Below are 22,562 nucleotides of genomic sequence, written 5' to 3'. Positions count from 1 at the left end.
GGACTTCAGAGCCCATCATTCCCAGTCACCACAGCCAATGGCTGGGAATTATGGGAGCTGCAGTCGAACACCACAGAAGGGCTTTAAGTTCGGGAAGGCTGGCTAAAGGCACAATCTTGTGTGTGCTGAAAAGTCCTCCAACCCCCAGCATGCCCCTGCCAGCCAGTGAAGCCCTCCAACCCCCAGCATGCCCCTGCCAGCCAGCGAAGCCCTCCAACCCCCAGCATGCCCCTGCCAGCCAGCGAAGCCCTCCAACTCCCAGCATGCCCCTGCCGACCTGAGTGACTGACTGGCTGATTGGGAGCTGTACGATATTTTTCTTCATGGAATGGACCCGTAACCTTCCTGCTAACCCAAACTGAAGGCCATGGACATGTAATCCCTCTGTAATCTTACACAACCTTCTCTTTCCCTTGACGTGATTACGACAACCATTTAGCTATGCCCCACTTTTTGAAAAAATAACCCCTTAGGAGGCGCCTTACAAAATTCTGCTGATCGCCCTCTGCTGATGTTAGACAGTCAACTTTCCGGGCCTGGAGGAAGGCCCATTATTTTACAGAAGCATACCATGCCAAAGAAAAAAGAAAAAAACCCAGCCAAGGCTGCCTCCACCATCCGCATCCCGCATCTCTCTCTCTGCATTTCTTTCGTTCAAGGACTTATTTCATCAGGAACCAGTTGGCCTTCTGCAGCATGGCCAGTTCTTCCTGCACTCTTTAGTGCGGGCAGAAATTTTCCTAAAGTTCTTTCCTCTGACACTGAGCCCCTTTCTGCTCCCACAGCATGATGGTCATAAATCCAGGTCCTAAGGGCCTCGGTGCCACGTGGGAAGAGATGTTCCCATTGCCGGTCAAATTGGGCCAGTGTGATTCCCAGACCCAGCCTGGCTCAGGAAGGAATAAGGAGACGCAAAGCTCTCCCAGGATCGCCCCTGGAGGGTTTTCGTGGCCTGAATACATGGATCCCGTGGCGCATTGAGGCAGAATCCTGCGTCTGCTGGACTGGGAGCCAATCAGCTGGCCAGCTGGGGCATGCTGGGAGTCGTCCGACTTTCTGCTGTCTGAACATGCCTAGGATTGTGGCCTACTTCTGTCTTCTTCCCTCGTCTCAATGTTTTGGAAGAAAGAAAGAAAGAAAGAAAGAAAGAAAGAAAGAAAGAAAGAAAGAAAGAGAGGGGAAGAGCATCCGACTGATTGATGACTGATAGACAGATAGAGCCCGGCTTTCCGGGGCTGTGCTTTTCTGGGGGTCCAGCGTTTGAGCCCTGCGTGATCAAGTCCGCGGATCAAAGGAATAGCCAGCGGAGGCTCACTGGCTTCCCTGGCCTGGCCTGCCCCCCCCCCACGCCACCCCCGCCTTGACGGGGAACGGTGCTCATCCCCCGAGCCTCATTCATCCCCCATCCACCGTTGTCACTTGGGGACCTGCCGTCAAAGGCGAGGGCGTCCCCTGGCACCACCGGGGCAGCTGTCGCCTCTGAGAGCCCCGAGAGGGGGGCGGGCCCGGCCTGGCCGTCTGCGGGGGGCGTCTGCGGTCTTGGCAGGTTTTTCCCTCCCTCCTTCCCTTCCCTTCCCTTCCCCTCTTCTCTCTCGCAATCTTTTCTCCTCTCTTCCTTCCTCCGTCCCTCCCTCGCTTTCTCTTCTTCCTTCCTTCCTTTCCCTCCCTCTCTCCTCTTCTCCCCCTCCCTTCATCTTCCTCCTTCCCTTCTTCTCCTTCTCCTTCTCCTTTTCGTTCCTCGCTCTTCCTTTCCCTCCTCGCCTCCCTGCCCTCTCCCTTCTCTCTACCTGCCCCTTCCCACCCTCGCTCTCTCTGCTCCCTTCCTCCCCCGTTCCGCCTTCCTCCCCGACGCCCCCCGTGCCTCCCGCGCTCTCCTCCCGCGCGTCTCTCGCTCTCTCTCCCACTCCCTTTTGCTCCCCCTCTCCCAGGGTTCAAATTACAGCCCCCCACCATCCTTTGCAAAGTCTCTCCGCACAGCCACACTCTTCCCACTGGTTTCGACAGCTGCACGGAGAGATGCCGCGTTTGGCTAGAATCGGAGGCAGCCGCGAAGCAGGGCCTTCCCCGCCCGTGGGCCGCCCCGTCAGCCGAGCGCGGCTCACGCCCTCCGCCCTTCCCGGGAGAAGCGAGGCTTGAGGGATCTACCGGGAGATAAGCGATCACAAGCCCCGGAAACAGCCCAGACACGGAATCCACAAAGTCACGTCGGGACGCACCCCATGCAAAGGCCCGCTCCCCCCACGCGCAGCCGCCGCGGGGACACCGCTTGCCAATCAAACCCGCCGGAGGAGCGTTTACGCCGGAGTAAGCCGCAGGGAGCCCGCGGGCCGCCTCTCCTCCTCAGGCTGGCGGGCGGGCGGGCGGGCGGCTGCGGCCCCGGGGCGCGCCGAGCAGAGCGCGGTCTGACCCGCCTGCCCGCATCCATCCCTGCCCCTTCCCTTCCCTTCCCTTCCCTTCCCATCCCATCCCAGCAACCCCCACCCCCCGCTCTCGCGTCCAAGGATCTCAGCTTAACTAGCTTGCGGATCGCGCCACACTTATGCATGCAGAGTCGTGATTTGGAAAGAAGCCCATTCCGGCGAGGTTTGGCGAGTGGAAGCTGGCGGACTCTGTTCCCCCAGCGACGTGTTTGGAATGGGGATGTACAAACAGGCTTCGCTCCGGATTAATTGGGTGGCGAATCCGGCTGGAGGCGGTTGCATGGGGGTCCGTTGGCTTAAGTAAGGCAAAGAAAGATTCGTCCGTTTTAGGAAGAGTGAGGATGAAATTAGAGGCCTGCAGGAAAAGTCGGCGCGGGGACGAGTATTCAAGGGATTTTTAAAAATGTGCGGGAAGTGGAAGCGGATCAGGAAGGTGCGTGTCCGCCTGCTTTGCGTCTACACCTCTGGAATCGGTCTGAGCTCGGAGGGGCAACTCCTTGAACTTTCTGGCCGGAGTGATTTCTGCACAAAGAAAGTAGGCAGCCCCGCTGGCTGCCGCCCCCCAAAATCTCTCACCCCGTTCGTTGCTTTTCTTTTTTGTAATGTCACTTCACGGATTTGCTGTCCCTCCAGAAAAATCCCCCGGTAGGAAAACGGTCCCCCACCCCCGGTCCTAAACCCTCTTCCGTCAGTCCCGAAGCCGCCCACTTCCTCCGTTCGCAGAACAGAGCTGGGGTCCTTTTTAGTGGCCAATTCTGGAGAAACCGCGATTTGTAAGAAAACGTTTAGATGCCGCTTTGAAAATAGGAGAAATTACAGAAGAGAAGAGAGAAAACCGAATTCGTGGATCTGCCTCCAAGAATAATCACGTTAAAAACAAAATCTAAAGCAAGCAGAAACAAGTCGGCTCGACACTCCTTAATAACAGGAATAATCATAATTTGATGGAATGAAGGGTGGTTTCGTAGCCAATAGAGGTGGACGTCCTGATGCATCAATTATTAGTTTATTTACTGGCGTCACGGTTCCTGTTCTCCGAGTGGAGAAAGCGCAAATATCTCGCTGCACGTGAATTTCACAAACCGCATCCCCGCAGTTGATGTTGTGCAAAGCAGAAAGAGCCTGTTCGAGCCGCGCTGGGGGCTAAATATTTACATTTCTCTTCCCCCTTTAAAACAAACAAACAAACAAACAAACAAACAAACAAACAACACTCCCCGTCCAGACTGATGTTTTCTTAGAAGTTGGAGCCTCTGGCCAATTATGCCTGAATTTTTCAGAAAGGCGCTGATCTGAAAGGGGTGAGCGATGCAGCTCTGGGGACAAAAAGATGCTTGCAGTGGTGATACTTCCTACTCTTGGGGAGAAAAATGGGGGGCTAGAAGGACATTGCCCCCCATTGTCAACAGGTGCCATGTGGATTCAGTGATCAGTAAATCTTTTTCTCCTTCTTTTCTGCATCAGTCCCTCGGACTAAGCCACCTCAAAAAGCAGAACCCCCCCCTCCAAATGGCTGTAAATACAGCAAACGAAAAAGGGGGCATTTTTCACACACACACACAAATCACCCATTCACTCAGATCTATTTTACAGCAAAGCCCCACCGGCTTCAACCCGGGCTGGCTCCCAGATAAACTGGTGCAGGATCGTGGCCTCTCCAGGTCTGACCTCAGAGGTTATTTTTACAGAAAGGCGCCTCCCCAATAAAAAGAAAGAAAAGGAAATTAAGTCAGGTGATCTTACACAAGGCACCGATATTAAACCAGAAGTCGAGGTTAAAAATATACCGGGTCCAGGAAACTGAACAGCACCCTCAGCTGTCTCTCCTACCGCCACCGCCCCTGTCCAACCACCACATAAAATAAAATAAAATAAAATAAAATAAAATAAAATAAAATAAAATAAAATCTTCCCTCTTTCCTGGAGTCCCTTGTAGACAGTCCAATAAAACATCCGGTTGGCCCTTCAGCTAATCTCCAGGCAACTGTCTCCTGAGCTACTAGGAAGCAAGCTCCATGGAGTTCAGTGAGGCCTGCTCCCGGGTAAGGAGGGGGGGATCAGGGCCTCCAGAGCTGGCTGCGAGAGGGCAGGCTTCCCAGGGAGCAAATCAGCAGCCAAGTGGGCGCGTCGGGCACTTCCAAGCACTGCAAGGCTCTAGACATCAAGAGGCTCCCATTAACATGGCACACAGACGGATCCACATCTCTCTCTCCCCCCCCCGTTCCCCCCACCGCAAACTTAAAAACGCGCCATTTCCATTTTGTAAATGAACGAAAATGGTAGGTCTCAAACTAGGCTGGGACTTCTTTCCCGCACCTAAACTCTTTTCCGGCTCCCAAGTCGCCTCTGCATAGCCCACGAAGTTGGTCTCTCTGTTCCCATCTCGCTAAAGCCCACGGACAGATTAATCACTCCCGCTTTCAGGAAGATCTGGTGAAACGTGCCTCTCATCCGGCGGATTCCGTCCAGCGTCTGAGCGAGTCCGCTCGAGTGAAGGAGAGCTCAGTTAAGATAATTTTGGATGCACCCCATTGGAGGAAAACTCCTCGGAAAAGGCAAAGAGGGAAAGCGCACACGCTGTATAAATACCCGCGCACGTCTCCCTTCTCCCCTAAAAAATAAAAAAACAAAACTGCTAGGACCTCAACTGTGGGGCTAAACAACTTCAGGCGAAGGGAGTAACCCCCCCCCCGCCCCGTTCCAGCGCGACCTGCCCGTCTCGACCCCTTTCAGACGGGTGTAAATTTTGACACCCAGCCCCTCCCAGCCAGCAGCCTCCCCCGAAACTTTCCCCCAGCCCGATGCCCTCCACCTAAAAACTTCGCCGGCGGGGGCTCGCCCTCTTCTATGTTTTGGCTTTCCTAAGAGACAAAGCAGGCCCCTTTCCCCCCAGACGCCGCCGGCTCCATTATTATTATTATCATCGTTTTCCCCCAAAGTGGGGCGGGGGGATCGCCAAACCTACCGGCTGGGTCGACAATGGGCCGCTCCCTCCGGCTCCCCCCTGCGCGGGGTCCGCGCTGGACCATCCGGGCTCGGAGTGGGATGCCGCGCGGAGGCGGCGGCGCGCAGGGGCGAGCGCGGCGCGGATTGGCTGGCGCGGGCCGTGACGCGGGGGGTCGCTGCATAAGGCTCCCGAGCGCGGGCGGCCGCGGGCCAAGCGGGGTCTCGGCCGGAGGCAGAGCGGCGAGCGGCGAGCGCAGGCAGGCAGGCAGGCAAGGAGGCAGGCAAGGAAGCCAGGCAGGCAGGCAAGGAAGCCAGGCAGGCAGGCAAGGAGGCAGCCCGCCCGCCCGCCAGGGGGACCCTATGTGTGGGCACAGGGGCGCGACCCCCTCTCCAGAGCCGCCACGCGTCGCCCCCTCCGCCGGCCCCAGCCGGAGCCCGACTTAGGGCGGAGCAGGGCGGCAGAAGCGAGCCAAGCCGAGGGCGAGGCGAGGAGGGGGCGGCCGTTTTTGATCCGATCCGCGTGGGCTCCCCCAGCTCGATGTCCTTGCCGAGCCCCGGAAGACGGAACAAAGCCGGCCAGCACGCCCAATGGGCACGGCGGGAGAGTTTTTGACTCGCGGACTCATGAAGCAGTAGGGTAAGGCAATTTTGGGGTTTCTCCTTCCACCATCGCTGAGGATTTTCTTTTTTTTTTTTAAATACAAGGGAGGTGGGCGAGCACCCGCTTTGAGCCGCTCTCTTTAAGACTTCCCCCTTAAAAAACAGAAACAAAACAAAAACCTGGGGGTAGGAGCCTCACCCGAGGAATAGATGCCAGAGGAAGGCCCTCCCAGATGACTGTTAATATGAACATATTTCTATTTACGTCCCAGGCATCAGCTCCCGTCTTTCCTCCTATCGCCCCCCGCCTCTGTTTCTGAAGCCAGGGGCACGGCTGACCACCCAAAGGCGCGCGCGCATCGCAACCGTTCGTTTTTTAATTGTCCAGTTAGAAAAATTGCTTGACTTGGGGAAGGGATTTTTTTTTTAATTGCACTTTGACCTCTGACTTCTACCTCAAACCTGGCAGGTTTTTCGTCTTTTGTTTTCCGCGCTCGGTACGCATTGACAAGCCTCGGCGCCGATCGCTTTTCCGATCCGTACTCAGAAGCGGCCCTTCCAGCCCCGGCGCCCGGTTGGTTCCCGACTCCTTAATTTTCGTTCGCTCGCTTTCGGGAGGGGGGCAGGAGCCTCGCTCCCCGCGGAGGGGCGAAGGGGCAGCGCTGTGATCCACGAGACTGGCTTCGTCTTGGTCCCGCGATCGCCGGCCGGCCTCGCCTGCGCGCTGGGGGACTGGGCGCCACTGGAAGAACTAACCGAGGGGTCCCCGAGGCGCGCCGAGGACAACTTTGCCTCTCGACTGGAGCGGCCCCGCCGGGGCGCGTCGGCGACGACCCGCAGCCTCTTCAGACGGCCTGCGGCGACGCGGAGCCCCCCCAGAAGCAGGAGGGGGGAGCCCCCCCGCGCGCCCGCCCCGCGGCCTCGGACCTCTCCGGCGGCGCCCTGCGAGGGCTGGGAGAGGCGCCCGCCCGCCCCCGCCCGCCCGCCTCCCCCCAGAACACGAGCCCCCCACCCCGACGCGCGCCAAAGACAATGGTGCACTGCGCCGGCTGCAAAAGGCCCATCCTGGACCGCTTCCTCCTGAACGTCCTGGACCGGGCTTGGCACGTCAAGTGCGTCCAGTGCTGCGAATGTAAATGCAACTTGACCGAGAAGTGCTTCTCGCGGGAAGGGAAACTCTACTGCAAGAACGACTTCTTCAGGTGAGTCCGCGAGCGCCCCGGGCCCCCCCCCCAGCACGACAGGTGTGGGAGCCCCGCGGCGCGCCCCCCCCCCGCAGGACCACCGCGAGGCCCCCGCCCCCGCGGTGCCCGTAGGATCACTCCCACGCCCCCATCACCGTCCAGGCGAGGGTTTCGCTCCCGCGCTTCCCCCGAGTTAAAGTCCCCGTCCTTCAAACTTGTTCTCCCAGCGCCCCCGCCCTGTAAGTTAGGTGGCGAGCCTGTGGCTGGGGGGGCGGGGTGCCAGTGGAGAGAGACCCCGCTATTGGGGGGCTGCAGACAGGCCTCCACGGTCCGGGGAATCTGTTTTCAAACGGCAGAGCTGGGGGCGATGGTGTAGTAGGGCGCCCGAGGCAACGAGCGGGCCTCCGGGCATGTGCAAAGTATTTTTGTCCTTCCCTTGGTCGGATGTCTGGTGGGGGCTAGGTGTGGCGGAATTGGGACCAAAAGATGGGTGGGAGGAGGAGGCAGGCAGGCAGGCGGGGCGATATTTCAGGGGGCCCAGGCAGAGGAAGAAAGCTGGACAGTATAGATAAGTCCTTTATACAAAGGTCTGGTGGTTTTCCTACAGCGCCGAGCACGGTGCGAAGGTGGGAAACGGGGCCACCGATCCGTAGGGTGGCCCTTTGTCACCTGCCAGGCACTTCCCACCAGCGGCCTGGCCTTAAGCGGGCCAGCGGGGGGGGGGGAGACGCGACCCAAATACGCGCCGCCCTGCCTCCTCTCCGCAGGCACGCGCGAAGGACGGGCAAACTTTCCCAACTCCCGAAGTTCGTGCCGGGATCCCTCTCTGCGGACGCTTTCCGGGATGACCCGGTTCCTTCCCGCAAAGTCACCCCCGGCCTCAGAGCCAGCCCCCCCCGTCCCCTCGCCGCGCCCCCCAAAACAAAGAAGGAGGGCAGGGAGGGAGAGCCGGGAGAGGAGCAGGCAGCACGTATTTGTGGAAGGGAAACCGACAGGTCTTGTCCTTCCTTGTTTTCTGACTAGCCGTCGGGGTGCAGCCCTAGGTATATCTACTCAGCAGCAAGCGCTATTGACTTCAGTGTCTCTTACTCCCAGGTAAGGGCAAACGGGGTCGCAGTTTCACGGCTGCCACCCAAAGCCCCATCGAAGGCAGTGGGACTTGCTCCCGAGTAGAGCTGGTTGGGATCGCACGCATCACGCTGCTTTCCTTGCCAGGAGCAACATCGCTGGGTTGGTTTTGCGCTGTTTTAGGGGCTAGCTGGCGATCGAAGACAGGTTTTACGGAAACTAAATCTGACCTTGAAAAGGAAAAGGGTCCCTTGTCAAAGAAATTAATATACTAACTTGGTTTACTGGTGTAATGTTACTTAAAAAAAAAATAGTCCTAGCCATGGTCTACTCAGGAGCAGGAGCTACTAAATTCAATGGGGCTTCTTGAAAGGTAAAAACAGAGCAAAGGAGGGCTTCCTTAGAAGTAAATTTCGGTGTGTTGGATGGGCTTATTCGCTCTTAAGAGCATTTAGGACTGCATCCCCCGTAAAATATTATTTTGTGGCTTGAACCATATTAAAATAAGTCGCTTGTATTCTTCTAATTTTTTTTTTCATTACAAAACACAGTAATACGAAATGCCACTTATTGGAAAATGGCGAAATCAAATCCTCAGATAAGCGAATGTTGCAGTTTTTAAAAAAGCAAATTAAGAAAGGAAGAGCAAAAGAAAGAGGCGGCACGTTTCGATTTGGCGAAACGGTGGCCTGCGAAGGGAAATAAAAGAAACGGGCTTGTGCGAGGATCGCAGAAATAGGTGTGCGTGAAACAAATATTCCACATTTGCTATTTTACAATGTAATGATATAGTTCTAGAATATAATACACGTTAAATCGAACGAGTTGCGCGTTCCCCGTTCATGAAATCCATCGCGCGTCACCTCTGTTTGACTGGAGCGAAGCCTTTAGACAAATCGCCTTTCCCCCCCAAAATAACCCCCATTTTACAACGGAGTTCTTCGAGAATCTGAAAACAATTTAAAAAAAAACCTTTAAAAGAGAACCACTGTTAGCCTTATATTTTCCCGGTGCCGGGGTCCAAATTCCTCCGATCCTCCAAGTACATAAATGTCGGTGCGAGAACGGGTTTCTTCCGCCCACGAACGGCGGGGAACGAGCGGCGCAGATCTGCGCGAGCTTCCTCAGGAGTAAGCCGCGTTGAGGAGGTGAGGGCCACGTCCAGGTAAGCCCTGGCGGCGTGTTCCTGCGCGCGTCTGAAGAGCCGGCTTCAGGGCTGGCTGGCTGGCGGTCTTTAGGCGCAGGCTGGGGGAGCTGTGCGTTCGCGCCTCCACCCTGGCATGGCCCCCTGGCCGGGGGCTTCCTTCGGGCTGCGGATCGGGAAGGGGCTGCGAAACACCCCTGGCCGTCTCGCATCCCCTGGGCGCGGGGTCGGGCCGTGGCTTCCCCGCTGTCGGTTCCCCGCCGGGCTGTGTATTCGGCGCCGCTGCCCCGGGAAATCTCACCTACGTGTTTCCCTATTTCAAGCCCCCCAGTCCCAGGCGCTGGCATGAGCGGGCGGGGGGGGAACTTTTGCCGGGGGTGCCGGTGCTGGAAGGAGCCGCGGGCGAGAGTCGGCGTGACCGCCGGCGCCCTGCGGGGTGTCGTTTCTGGGGGCAGATGCGGTGTCTGGATCTGAATGCGGACATGGGCTTCCTCCAGAGGAAGCCGAGCCGGACGGCGGGGCCGTGGGGCCAGGAGCTTCGCGCCTCAGAAGCACCGGCGCAACGAGTGACCTGGGCCGCGCTCGGCCCGAAAGGGACCTAAAGCCCCTGCGGCGCCTTGGTTGGGTTTTGGGGCGGGAGTCCGAGCGGATTCAACCCGCGGGCCCGACCTGGAAGAGCCGGCAGGGAAGCGGCGGCGGCTTCCCTCTTTTATCCGGTGCGGTTTCGGGGAAGCAAAGAGGCGCGGAGGAGACGAGACGTCTCTCGGCGCGGAGGTGAAATTGACGCGCGCCGCGATTCCGGGTTTCCTCGCTGCGAAAAGGGTGGAATAGTCCACGCCGCCCTGCAGCGAGAAAAGAGGCTCCGGAGCGGAGAGTTTGGGGGCCAAAAGCCCGCGATGTCCCCGGACTGCGGACAGAGGCACGAGGAAAGGGTCGAGCCAGGCGGACGGCCGCTGGCTTGCAGCCGGGAGACCTTCCTAGAGCAGCGCGCAACGGCCGACAGATCCTGGAAATGGGTCGATGGAGCGGCGGCCCCGCACCCGCTTTCCTGGATCCAGGCCCTGCCGCAGTCGACAAGGCCCCACAGAGTTGTGGTCGCGGGGGGAATCGAGGGGGAAAACACAGGAGCTGGACGGAGGAGGAAAAAAGAAAAGAGGGGCGGAAAAGAGGGAAGAAAAGGAATAGGCCCCGGTAGAAAAACGAAAACAGACGCGGGACGAAGGCGATGAGTGCGGAGAAGGGGAAGTCGGGGGAGCCGCGCCGTGCAGAAGGACCCCCCGCCCCGCTTATCTAGAAGAGGCTCGGCGCTGTCGCGCCAAGCTCCCCCTCCGCACACACGGGAAAAGAACGGCTGGGTCCGTTCTCCCCCAGCCAAACAGTCGCTCGCTCCGTGATTTCGCGCGCCCCTCGCCCAAAGGGGCGACCCCGCCGCGCTTCCCGTGCGGCGCAGCCCGCGGCTCTTCCTTCCGAGGAAGCGCGCACCAGCTTCCCGGCGTCTCCCGCGACCAGGAATTCTCCCGCTGCCTTTTGTTGCGCTCGGGCCTGGCGCCCCCCCCCCACGGCCCCCCGCCTTCCCCCGTTTGTAGCCCCTTGCGCCCGACCCTGCCCGGGGGTCCCCAAGCCCCCCTTCCGCCCCGCGGCTTCTAGCCCGGCCGGCGTGCTGCCCCCGATCCTCAACCCTTCGCCGCCGCGCTTGTTCTTTTCCAGTTAACCTCCGCCACGCTCTCCTCCTCGCGGGGGGGCGAGGGGGGGCAAATAAATCAGAAGTTTGGCTCAGCAAGAGAGTAGGGCAAGCTCCGCCAGCCAATCAGCAGCCTAAGGCGCGGGGCCGAAGGAGGCGCCCCGGGACCCGCGCCCCCCGCGGCCGGCGGGGCGCTCCCCGGCGGCGGCGAGGATGCGGCGCTCGGCCGGGCCCTCGTGGGCGCCCCGGCCCAGGCGCCAAAAGGCTGGGCTGTCGTGCCGTGCGAACCCGGGGGCCAGACCCGGACCCCCTCCCCACCCCTCGCGAGACCTTCCCTCTAGACTAGTCCCCTGGCCGAAGACCCGCGATCATTAAACCAACGAGCCGCTGGGGTTAATGAGGCTGCCGTGTGCGCCGCGCAGCCGAGACTCGCCCCGCCGGCTGCGGGAAGGGCTCCTTCCCGCCCCTGCCCCTTAAATAAAGCGAGGCTGAGGCGTCCTTCCGAGACCGCTCCCTGCACAGTCCCGCGACTCCCGGGTGGAGCCGAGCGGGGGCACCGGTGGCTCGCCCTCGCTGTGGGGCCTTCCCGAGGCCAGCCGAGAGGGAGGTCGCCCCGGCATCTCTCGGCAGCTTCCCCCGAGGACCGTGGGGGAGCGGGCGGAAAGGGGGCGCGATCCTTCGCCGGCCGGAAATCGGGGAGCCCCGGCTTTGTCCCACGTCCCTGCGTGGAGGGGCTCGATCCGGATTCAGCCGGGCTCGGAGTAAGTCTACTGAAGCCGAGAGGGACGCGGCCGACACGGCAGCCCGCTCAAGTCCCTTCGTCTCAGCGGGTCTACTCTTGAAGTCCGATGCCGACCCAAAAGTAGCTATGGACGCAAACGCGCATCCCTCTCTGACTTTCCCACAACCAGTCGGTACGCCCTCGGTATAGGGACATGCAACGCGGTGCGTGTCTGCGTGTCAAACGGAGGCCGGGATCTCCACGTTTCCTTGAACGCGAGGCCCACTGAACTGCCCCGACTGAGGCCTCGCCCATCATCCCCGGGTCTTGGGGAGGAGGCCGTGGAGAGGGGCCTCCCCGGCCAGAGCTGCAGGAGCAGACGCGAGGAAGGGCCGCGGGCGCTTGGGCTGTGCCGGCGGTGGCCCCGATCCATGAACGCCGCGCGGCCGGACTGCGCCCGCAGCCGCCCCCCGAGCCCGGCGGCCTTCCGCGGGAGAGCTTGGCGCGCAGGGCTCCGCCGGGGTCCCGTTTCTCTCCCTTGGCAGGGGCAGCAACTCGCAGGACGCTCCCCGCGCGGAGGGAAGCCCTGTGGACGCGCACGGGCCCCCTCCCAGGCAGGGCTGCAGCCCTTCATTCAGCGAGGGGCCGGCTTGAAGAGGGTGCTTGAGGATTTAATTTCATTTTTTAAAAAGCCTGGCTCTCTCTCTCTGTACTCACATGCCTGCCCAAATTGAACTATCAAATAATGCCCCTTTAAAACAATCACTGGGAATTTTTGTTTGTTTCTCCCACTCTCAGACTTCTTGGAACAGCCCTGTCCAGCATCTTCTTTGGCATTTTCCCTGTGCGCAGAGGCGCGTCCAACCTCACCCGATTTCCCTGAGAAGAGAGCGCGCGCCTGCCCTTGCCCCAAGCCGCCCCTCCCGCGCCCCCCTTGCCACAAAAGAAAGGCTCGCCTCCGAGATTAGTCCTACTCAGAGTAGACCCTAAGGGGGTCCTGACAAAGTAGGACCCACACTGGATACGAGGCAAAAGCTGATTGTGCGGAGAGGTGTGTTTACTTGTAAGTGAATCCCTCCGAAGAGGCGAGCGAAAGAAATCCAGTGGATCCCTTGATCTGCAGAGGGATCAAGGGGGACAGGAGAAAAGTTAATGTCAATAGAAGGATGCTTCTGGCAGCTTGCTTCTGAGTCATCCCCTCAGGGTTGGGCTGTTCAGCCCTTAGCTTCCGGCACCTCCGCATCAGCCCTCGGAGGGCAGAGGTTTGGCGTGGCAGTCACGCGCGGCAGTCTCAGGCCAGGTCCGTAGCCGTGACAGATGGGCTGCCTTACCCCTCGCCCAGGGGACCCTCTCCGCAGCCCTGCAGTGGCTTTCAAAAAGACGAGAGGCGCCCTGCCGAATCAGACCATGCGTTTCGCTAGTCCGGCATTCCGTCCACACAGCGGCCAACCCAGAACCAGGGCGGGGAGCAACAGCACCACCCTCCCATGTTCCCCAGAGACTGCTATACGCAGGCACGCTACCTCCGCGGCTGGAAGGCACCGATGCCACCAGGACCGATCGCCATGGATGGCCTTTCCTTCCCTGCGTTCACCCAGGCCCCTTTTCAAGCTCTGCGTCTTGTGGAAGGGAACGCTGCTGTCTAGCTCCATGCAGTCCGGAAAAGCCCGCCCTGCATCTCTGGCAGATCAGCTCCCCTGGATGACCCTGGTGGGCACTAATACCATGAAGGAGGGAGAACCCCGCGGCGCTGCATCCCCAGGCATGCATCATTCTGTGCCCTCTCCCTCGTCTCCCCTCGCTCGCCCTCTTCAAAGCCGAGGGGTCCCCAGTGCTGAGCGCTTGCTTTCCGCAGGAGATGCCCCAGCTCCTCTCCACACCCTTCCCAACGCCACCATACCCTGTGTCTGTGTGTGTGCGTGTGTGTGTGCAGTGACCGTAACTACTCTCTTCTCCAAGCCTGGCCACATCATCGATTCATACCGGTTATGATCTTCACAGTTTTATTTTCAGTTCTTTTCCTACTTATGCGCCACATGGAAATGATCTTTCGCACAGTCACTGCATGCCAGGTTGTCATTTTTGTGGGAGCCTCTACCACAGCCCCAAGAAGCTCTTCTTGGTCCCTGAATCTCAGGTAGAGACAGACCTGCCCCATCACCTGCTGCCCAAATATCCTTTCCACCCGGATCAAACGGTGACTTTCTGCATGCTAATTCACATGACCTGCTCTGCTCGCCCATTCTTTGCACGGATCCCCAGGGATGTTTCCAATTCTGTTTTTATTTAGTATGATATTTTTATAGCTTGCCTTTTCCCCCTCAAGCCAAGATGGCTTACGTGGTCCTTCTCTCCATCTTATTCTCACAACAGCCTAGTGAGGTCGGTTGGGCTGAGCATGGGTGTCTGACCAGAGCCACCCAGCAAGCTTCGAGGAGGGTCTACAACCCGGATCTCCAAGTCCCCAACCAAACCTCTCACCACTTGCTAGAAGCTTAACAATTCCCTCACCTTGCCTCCACTCTCCTCACCAAGATGATCTTTGGCACTGCAGACTTCCCGGTCTCCAAATCAAAATAAATCGCCTCTCCCCAGTTTGGTTTGAATGTTTGTAAAACCCTATTTTATCGAAAGCATCCCACCCTCTAGAAAGGAAGCATTTCCCCACACACTCTCTTCCTCCTAGAAAATGCCCTTGTCCTCTTTTTCCAAGTCAGTTACAGGACACTGCCCGTCTTTTCTTTTTTCCTTCGTTTGATTTAATTCCACAGGAAGGGCACCCCGTCACCAATGCTGGAGATCCTCCAGTCCCTTCATTAAGCGTACCTGTTGAAATCGAAAGAGGCAGACCTGCCCAGATAGCATGTGCTGAACGCATATATGTTGGTGTCTCCGTGTTATAAGCATGTGCACGGCTTAGAAATGTACTGATAGATTTAAAAAGTAAGCAGTATATAAAAGCATTCAATACAAATCTTATTAAAGAATGAATTAAATGGATGCATCATTTCTCCCTGCAAAAGCAGTCTCAGAGCAACTCAGAAAATACAAAAATCCTTGATTAATGTAGCAGGGCAGAGAAAAGGGTTCAACATACACCACGATCATACTAGAACAAAATAAATGCCATGAGAATGTAACCAACACACAATATGATATGAAAAGTGGTCATTCCAAATACACACAGTCCCCCTTCCACAGACATCACACACACAGTCTAGAATCAGCATCACAACAACAGCCCTGTAAATGGGCCATAAAAAGCCTACATACCTGAGCAAATAAATATATCTTTGCCTGGTGCTGAGAATGCAAACACCAGACGGGCTTCCTTGGGGAAGACATTCCCTAGATGTGGGGCCTGCCCCAGAAAAGACCCTTCCCCAAACAGATCTCCCCAAACTTCTTTTGGAGGGCACACCCAAAGAAGGGCCCCCAAAGCCAGCCTCCAGGACTGGGTAGGCTTGTATGGGGAGAGGTGGTCCCTGAACTATTTGGGTCCCACAAGTGTGGGAGTGGAGAGGTTAAGTGGCAGCAGGATAAAGCACCGTGGTCGCAAGGCACACAGTTCTCCGTGGAAATGTGGTCTCCGGGTGGAGCTGACTATTCAAACCACGTCCTTTGACAAGTGTGGAGATAACCTGAGCCTGTATTGTTTTAAACTTAGTGCTCTGGGCTTCCTTCTCAAAGGTATAATATTTCCAAAATGTTTGCAAGGGGTCAGGGAGGTTCATACAGAGAAAGGCGGTCGCGGAGTTACTGAATTCTGCAGCCACGGAGCGCTTCATAGGACTGAAATTAGCACGTTGGATTTGGCCCAGAAATAAACTGGCAACTGGTGCAGGTGAGCCAGACCGGGCTTATCCTGTGTGTGTGTGTGTGTGTTGGATTGGTGTGTTCCTGCCTGCCTGTGCAGCCCCTTATCATGAGGCCCTTCGGGCTGAAAAGGTTGCGTACCCCTGATAAAAACCCACAGGGGAAAAAGTTAGAGGAGTTTATTTCTCTAACTCTGCAATTCCTATCAGCTACGTCTTGGGGTCAAGGAAAGAGGACAGTGGATGAGACTGGATTGTAAGATACGGGAAGACCTGAGAGAGAGAGAGAGAGAGAGAGAGAGAGCGAGGGAGGGAGGGAGGGAGGGAGGGAGGGGTAGTTTATTAATATTCCTCCTGATTTTATCCATCAGCATGTTTAGGTCCTAACTGTATAGCAATTCATTAATTCCTCCCATTTTTTCCTATTTGCAACATGTTGCTGCTGCTGTATTTCACCTTCACATGCGTAATGCGTTTGCGTTTTCATACGGAAAGAAGCACAGGATAACTGCGAGCAGCTTTAGGCGTATGGCTGTGACAAGAAGGTGGCAATCCCACTCTTAGCTGAAAGCAAGCCTCCACGAATGCAGCTCCTTTCTGAGCAAATATCTGAGGGACTGGGAGAGAATATATGTAGGATTTTAACCTGGGCATGGGCTTGTCGGCTGGTTCCACTTTCTCCTGCATTCCTCTTTCTAAAATTCTGGGATCTTTCTCTCCAGAAGAAATTTTAAATTTCTGGATTTTGTATCAATCTTTTTTTTTTTTTAAGGCCGGAAAGGTCTGAATAAATACGTACAAGACAGGGCTAGGCAGGTATGTATGTTTGTATGTAATGCACACAAGGAAAGCAATGGTTATATTCTTTTTAATTTTTCTCGTGATATCCATTCAGCAGCCCCATGAGAAGCTAGGACACGACTGAGCTTTGAAAGGCACTAGGATGCAAGCTGCACCCCAAAGCCATGCATTGGCACCCCCAGATCCTAAATTCAACTATGCAGGGCAGCTGGCTGGGAATGATGGGAACTGTAGAAAGTAGGTTAGGGAAGGCCAGTGTAAGATATGTAAGCACCTTGGGGCAGAGCCTTGACCTTCGCCCTTGTACTTGATTCCACAAGGCTCCATAGATGGCATACCACTCTGCTTATTTTCAGTATCTGCTAAAAATTAAGAGACCATTTCATTTCTCAAGGATAAACTCCAGAGACGATTCGTATTCTCTACTACAGACAAGACTTAGAACAGGAAATGTTCCTTGAGCCAATCACTGACTTTCAGTTGCTTTTTAAAAATTTACTTCCAAACAATGGCTGATTGTGCCTAAAACCAGCTAGTTCTGTGGGCAGGAGGTGATGTTGTTAATGTTTCATTTTATTTAATTTTCCAAAGATCCAAACATTTGTATTTTCTGCTTCTACCAGGAATCTTAGGGCAGGTGGCCTAAGCTGTCTGTTTGCTTTGTCCAAAATGTTATGTGCTGCTTTTTAATGTATGTATGCATTTATGAATTACAGTTCGATACCACCTTCTCTGTTGAAAAAAGCCAGAGAGTCACCATTTTAAAAAGCATTGAGGGACAATTCAAAGCAATAAAACCTGGCAGCAGAAACAAAGAACATTGCAAGCAGTAACACTTTTTTTTTTTAAAGTACGCTATTTTAAAGCTCAATTTAAAGGACTTTATACTCTTTCTAAAGGCCGAGCCCCTCCCAAAGAAGCAAATTGCAAATTGTAATACACAGCCATGGTTCAGAAGTTTGATTTGGTGTCAAATGCAACCTCCAGGTAGCTTTGTGGCCAGCACTGCCCTTCCAGGTAGCCCTCCAAGTTTGGCCCCCTCAGGTCCAACAGGACCACCTCCACGGGCAAGCCAACACCTGCTGGGGCTGACATGGACCGTCGCAACACCCTTTCCTGTCTTATTTCAAAAATCATTCTATTGACGGCGGGCAGTAGAATGAAAGTGCATTTTTACAGAAGCTCATATTGTTATTGTTCTTTTCCAATATCTTCTCTCTTTTGGTAACGAAATCATGTTTATTCCCACGTCATTGAGCTTCGCATCAGGGCAGCGGAAACAAACTTCATTTAATTCACACGGTGGTACCATGATTGAAGTGACTTTAAATTGCCAAACTGCACACACTCAAAGCCTTCCTTTATATTTCTAAAGCAAGGAGGGCAACAGTTCTGTAATTCTGACATTAGGTTTTTGTTCCAACCTATCAAGAACAAAAGCCAAAAAGCGCGGAATGGCACTTGAGGAGCACATGAGAATTGTTAATTTTGGGCTTCACCGCTGAATTAATACATGCAGCTGTTTAAAGAGCTTTGCATGGCCCCCTCCATCATTAAATTAAGTCCCAAATCTAAAATTATTTAGTTGTGCCAGAATCTGCAGGGACTGCAAGGCCGATTCAATACCAGCAGTGGCTGCCCGAGTCTGTCTTAGCCAATTTTAAAGGCCTGGTGATCACCTTTCATACCCAAACAACTTGGAGACAGTTTATCTGTAAAACCACCTACTCCCATGAGCAGGATTGGCCACCAAGGTCTTGCTTACATACCCAGTAGGAAGGTCTGTTAGGGAGACAGGTGCAAGAGAACAGTGGGGCTTTTCTGGGTTGGCCCCATCCTTATGGAATATCCTAATGATGAGTGCACATACAGCCCCCTTCCTGACTGTTTTTAAATGGGTCTTAAGGCCAAGATGTTCCAGTTTGCTTTTGAATGAATGGATGCCCATCCTAATTTTATAAATTGGAGCATGTTTGCGCTATAATTTTACTTTTCGTTCTGCCCAATAACCATAATTCTCTGTGTGGATCACAAGAGATTAACAGAACGCTATTCAGGGCAAATAAGTAAAAAAGTGAAATGTTTTGTTCTGTTTCACTGTTTTGGTTATTCTAAATATGTTTTGCTTCCCTTTCAGTCACTTTGATGTTACAGGTTATTGTTTTAAATTCTTATCTTGTAAACTGTCGTGAAAGGCAGCATTTAAAAATGCTTAAAAGAAATAAATGCATCCAATCTCAATAAAACCCCAATATAAAAGTTAAACTGTTCAGGCATTAGAACATGAAAAGCTGCAGTTACAAGAATGTGGGTTGCCAGATATATAAAAGGTGTTTTTAAATATAATAAGACAACAGGGCTTGCATTTCTCCATAAGACAGAAACAGTGTTAGTTCATGGCCCACTTCCTGTTCATACATCCCTTTTCACAAATAGGGTGTCCTTAGGAGTCAAGGCACACAGAGAGAAAAAGGAACTTTACAGTGTATGTAATATTCACCTATGCAAATGTGTTTTGTTGCTGTTCTGTGGCCCTGAATCTTTTTAGTATCTAGCACAGCCCCAGTCCAAGGGAGGGAATTCCACAAACAGGGGGCTAATCCTGAGAAGGCCCTGCATCAGTCAAATCATTGGTGGGCCCACAGGCAGGGCCTCAGAGGTTGATCTCAAAACTCCTCACCATTTCATAAACTCTTCTTCCAGTAACTTGGACTTAAAGACTTCCTGGTCCACACTTTAAAATTGGGCCCAGAAACGAATATCAACGGGTGCAGTGAGCCTGTTATATTGTCCAGCTTTTTGATCCCCACAGGCACCGAAGTAAATCCACAGGCAATGCAATGAGGGTTTCCTTTTAGTAGTGATATTCTTACTATGGCTACTGGTAGGATTTTCCTGTAGGAGAGGCTAGGGACTTGGTCAGCGGGGCTCCTTAGCCATCACAGCTTTCACTCTGAGCTCCATGGGAGCTTCCCATGGTGCTCAGGGTGAGGGGAGAGTTCAGCATTATGGATCACTCCCAGAAAGTTCAAAATAAAACCTGCAATGGAGCTAGTGCCCTGTCTTTCCTCTATTTCTTCTGCATCCTCTCCTGCCAGAGACCAGATATGAATAAACCTTTTTAAGATACGGCCTCTCTAAACAAGGAGATCGTGTTGGTTCCTGATCCATTTTTAAGTCCTTCCTGGTTTTTTAAGAACATTATTTCACATTCTTCTTCCTTGTAGGCATTTTCGCATTTATTGCACCTTGTGCACTCAGCCCCTACAACTGTCTCAATTCCTCATTGTAGCATCAAAATATTCTAGTTCTGTGTTTGTATTACAAAAAATACTCTCCCTGCCTGTCCATGCTTTGCCATCCAAGCTTCCACAGTGCCGAAAACAAGACAGGAGTAAAAAGGGAGAGGGGAGGGTAAGAAACGCGGTTGTGGCTTGCTTCATTTATGTGGTTATTTATTTATTCAGAGCTTTTCTATCCCCTCTCCTACAAACTGTCTTGGGGCAGCTTACAATAAGCGTTACTCGTTCCCACTCTTGTGTTGTGGGTTGTGGGGGGCATTCAGGCTTCTCCTAATGCTGTGAAAAGCTTCTGGGTTAATTGGCAACCCTAAAAGCAAACAGTGATGCAGGCCAGCTGGAGAGGTTACTTGTGCAGGGCCAGGGCACCTCACCTGAGCGAGGCGCTGTGTACCCAGAGCTTTCTATTCGGCCACCTCCTCTGAGCTCTTAGGGAGTTGGGAAGCTTGGAGGGCCAAAACTGCCCTGAGTGCAGCCTGAGCGGCAAGATGGAAACCAGGGCGAGGTGTTGCTGTAAGTCCCGGCAGCTGGCGTATTATCCAGTCTCTCCAGCCCTGCTAGCTCCGTCTCAGAGGCATCTCTCAGTTGGAAGCTTGCAGGCACATGGGTTTTGTTTTTATTTCTATATTTCTAACCGTGCCTAGCAATCCATTACTCGGTCGTAGGGTGTTCTTCCAGCTTTCCTTCAGGGAGCTTAAGCGTCTTCCTGAGGGTCACAGAGAGGGACCAGCATCCTGGCCTCCCCAGTCGTGGCCCAACAGAGGGTTTGGGTTTCAGCTGCCCTCACTTCCAGCCAGTGTGGCCAGGAATGTTGGGAGTTGTAGTCCAAAAAGCAGCTTGGGGAAGACGGATCCAACGGTGCCTCCACACTGTTTGTTGGTGTTTTAGCATCCGTCCAGATCACTGATTAAAGGGACTGTCCTTTAAAAGGAGAGCTTCTCGCCCAGTTCCTACTTCTTGGAACCTACTTGTTGAAGCTGCCTCCCCTCACTGGGCTTCTCAGTGTTTTCCTGGCAATGCTCTTGTGTATCAGCGTGGACAGACACACAACAGGAAAAGCATCTTTTGGTGTGCAGAGGGGGTGAACAAGCCGTAAGCAGGGGTGGGGGAGAGTCGCACATGGCTATCAAGTGCTGGTGGATGCAGGGGAGGAGGAAAGCTCGCGGTCCCTTCCATCACCTTTGCGAGGATGTTATCCTGGATTTTGCTTTGCTTGCACCGATGGCCTCTGCCGGGCAGAGCACCCCTTTCCAGGGAGTCTCCAACGGTCAGAACATACATCTGGCATGTAGGGTTTGCTTTTTTTTTTTTTTTTTGCCAAGATATCCTGTCCTGCACTCTGTGTGTGCTCTGTGCTACCGTGTTTAATATTCTGGGGGGCTCTCCCCATAATCTTGGGGGTCCCATCCCAAGGGTTTGTTTGTAGCACTGCGAATCTTGGAGCTTCTCACGCATGCCGAGACCACCTTGTTGTGGCTGGCGCAGTTTTGTCTGCAGCAGGGATGGCATAAGAAGAACTGAGTTTGCTGTTAGTCTATACAAGCACCGGGGTGGACCACCTGGTCCCCTCCAGATGCTTTGGACTACAGCTCCCATCAGGCTCAGCCAGTTGGGAAGGATTAGGTGAGTGAATGTTCAAAACATTGAGCATTTAGGATTCCCCTGTCACCCGACATAAAGCATCAGAATGCACAGACTGGAACATCTCGGTCGCGGGATCCAGACCCATGCGATGCCCCCACCTTTCCCCCTTGCGAGGAGGTCTAGGCACTCACACGGGCTTCCTCCACTGCTCCATTTCCTCCTCCTGTTTTATTTCTACAGGAACCCTGTGAAGTAGGTTTTGCGGAGAGTCAGTGACTGGCCCAAAGTCACCCGCTGAGTTTCATGACTAGACCCAGTCGGCACTTGACCCTTTCCACCAACTGATGATTTCCGCATGCAAAAGCGGGGATAGAGACATGTAGAAATTAGCACTTATGTTCAGGCACGGTCCTGTGAGTTCTCTTGTTTCGCCAAGGACAGACACCCTCGTGCTCAAAGGCCAATAACCTGCAGCCCAATCCACTGCATTTAGGCCCGGTGCTTAAATAGCCGTGCTCGCTTCCAGGAACATACCATGGAATAGCAAAGATACGGATGGGTCTCAGCAAATGCCCTGCTTGCGGCCTTAAGGAAAGCTGCACACCCCGTCTGGCATAGCCAAGACTGCAGATCCGATTCCCGGGGCTGCCACTTTCCTATTAAACCCCCCTCAGTTAGGGAGCACATCCAAGGTTGTTAACACAGATTAATTGTTCCTGCCCGCGTGCTCGTCAATAATCTTGTCATAATCAGGAATAATTAAGGAATAATATAGAGGAGTGGTTACCTCCATTAGGCTTGTGTGAAAAATTCATCTTGGTTCCACTTACACCAGAATTTATGCATTCTGCACATCCCAAAACAAAGCACAACCTGAGGTCGAAGCGTGTATATTTCTGTATTTCTCTATATCTCTGTATATTTCTGAGCTTGCAATGCCAATACTGTACAATAGTGTACACATGGGTACGCATACGTATAAAAGGTCTCCAAATTATACACAGGTCTGAAGCATGCATGCGAAAGATAAGTGCTTTGAAAAATGTGCCCAGGCCTGCATTGATTAACAGAAGGAAATGCACTTATTTTAAATCTGTTCGCAACTGGTGCGTATCTTGGGAGTCACTGCACTCAGCAATGAGTACCAGTTTTCATGCAAGTAAGGAAAAAGCATGCCATCCAATACGGACCTAGACTGTGGCAAGCTTCAAGGCAAAATTTGGAGGACCGAGCTGGCTGCTTCATGTGCCCATCTAATTCAAATTTGATATTCTGGAATCATGGGTCAGGCTCATCTTT

General features: G+C 54.2%; 1 protein-coding gene across 1 annotated transcript in view; it reads left to right on the top strand.

The window, feature by feature from the left end:
• The first annotated feature begins 6,998 nt into the window (after positions 1-6,998).
• Positions 6,999-22,562, top strand: part of LHX1 (LIM homeobox 1) — a 47,207-nt gene continuing 31,643 nt past the window's right edge. The window contains exon 1 of the mRNA XM_044430281.1: positions 6,999-7,168. Coding sequence (XP_044286216.1) covers positions 6,999-7,168 — 170 coding nt within the window. The remainder of the gene's footprint in view (positions 7,169-22,562) is intronic.

Source organism: Varanus komodoensis, unplaced genomic scaffold (assembly GCF_004798865.1).
Source record: "Varanus komodoensis strain SLA01 unplaced genomic scaffold, ASM479886v1 scaffold20_1, whole genome shotgun sequence".
In the NCBI taxonomy this organism is placed as follows: domain Eukaryota; kingdom Metazoa; phylum Chordata; class Lepidosauria; order Squamata; family Varanidae; genus Varanus; species Varanus komodoensis.
Note: the sequence above shows the minus strand (reverse complement) of the source record. Positions and strands in the feature narration are given on the sequence as shown.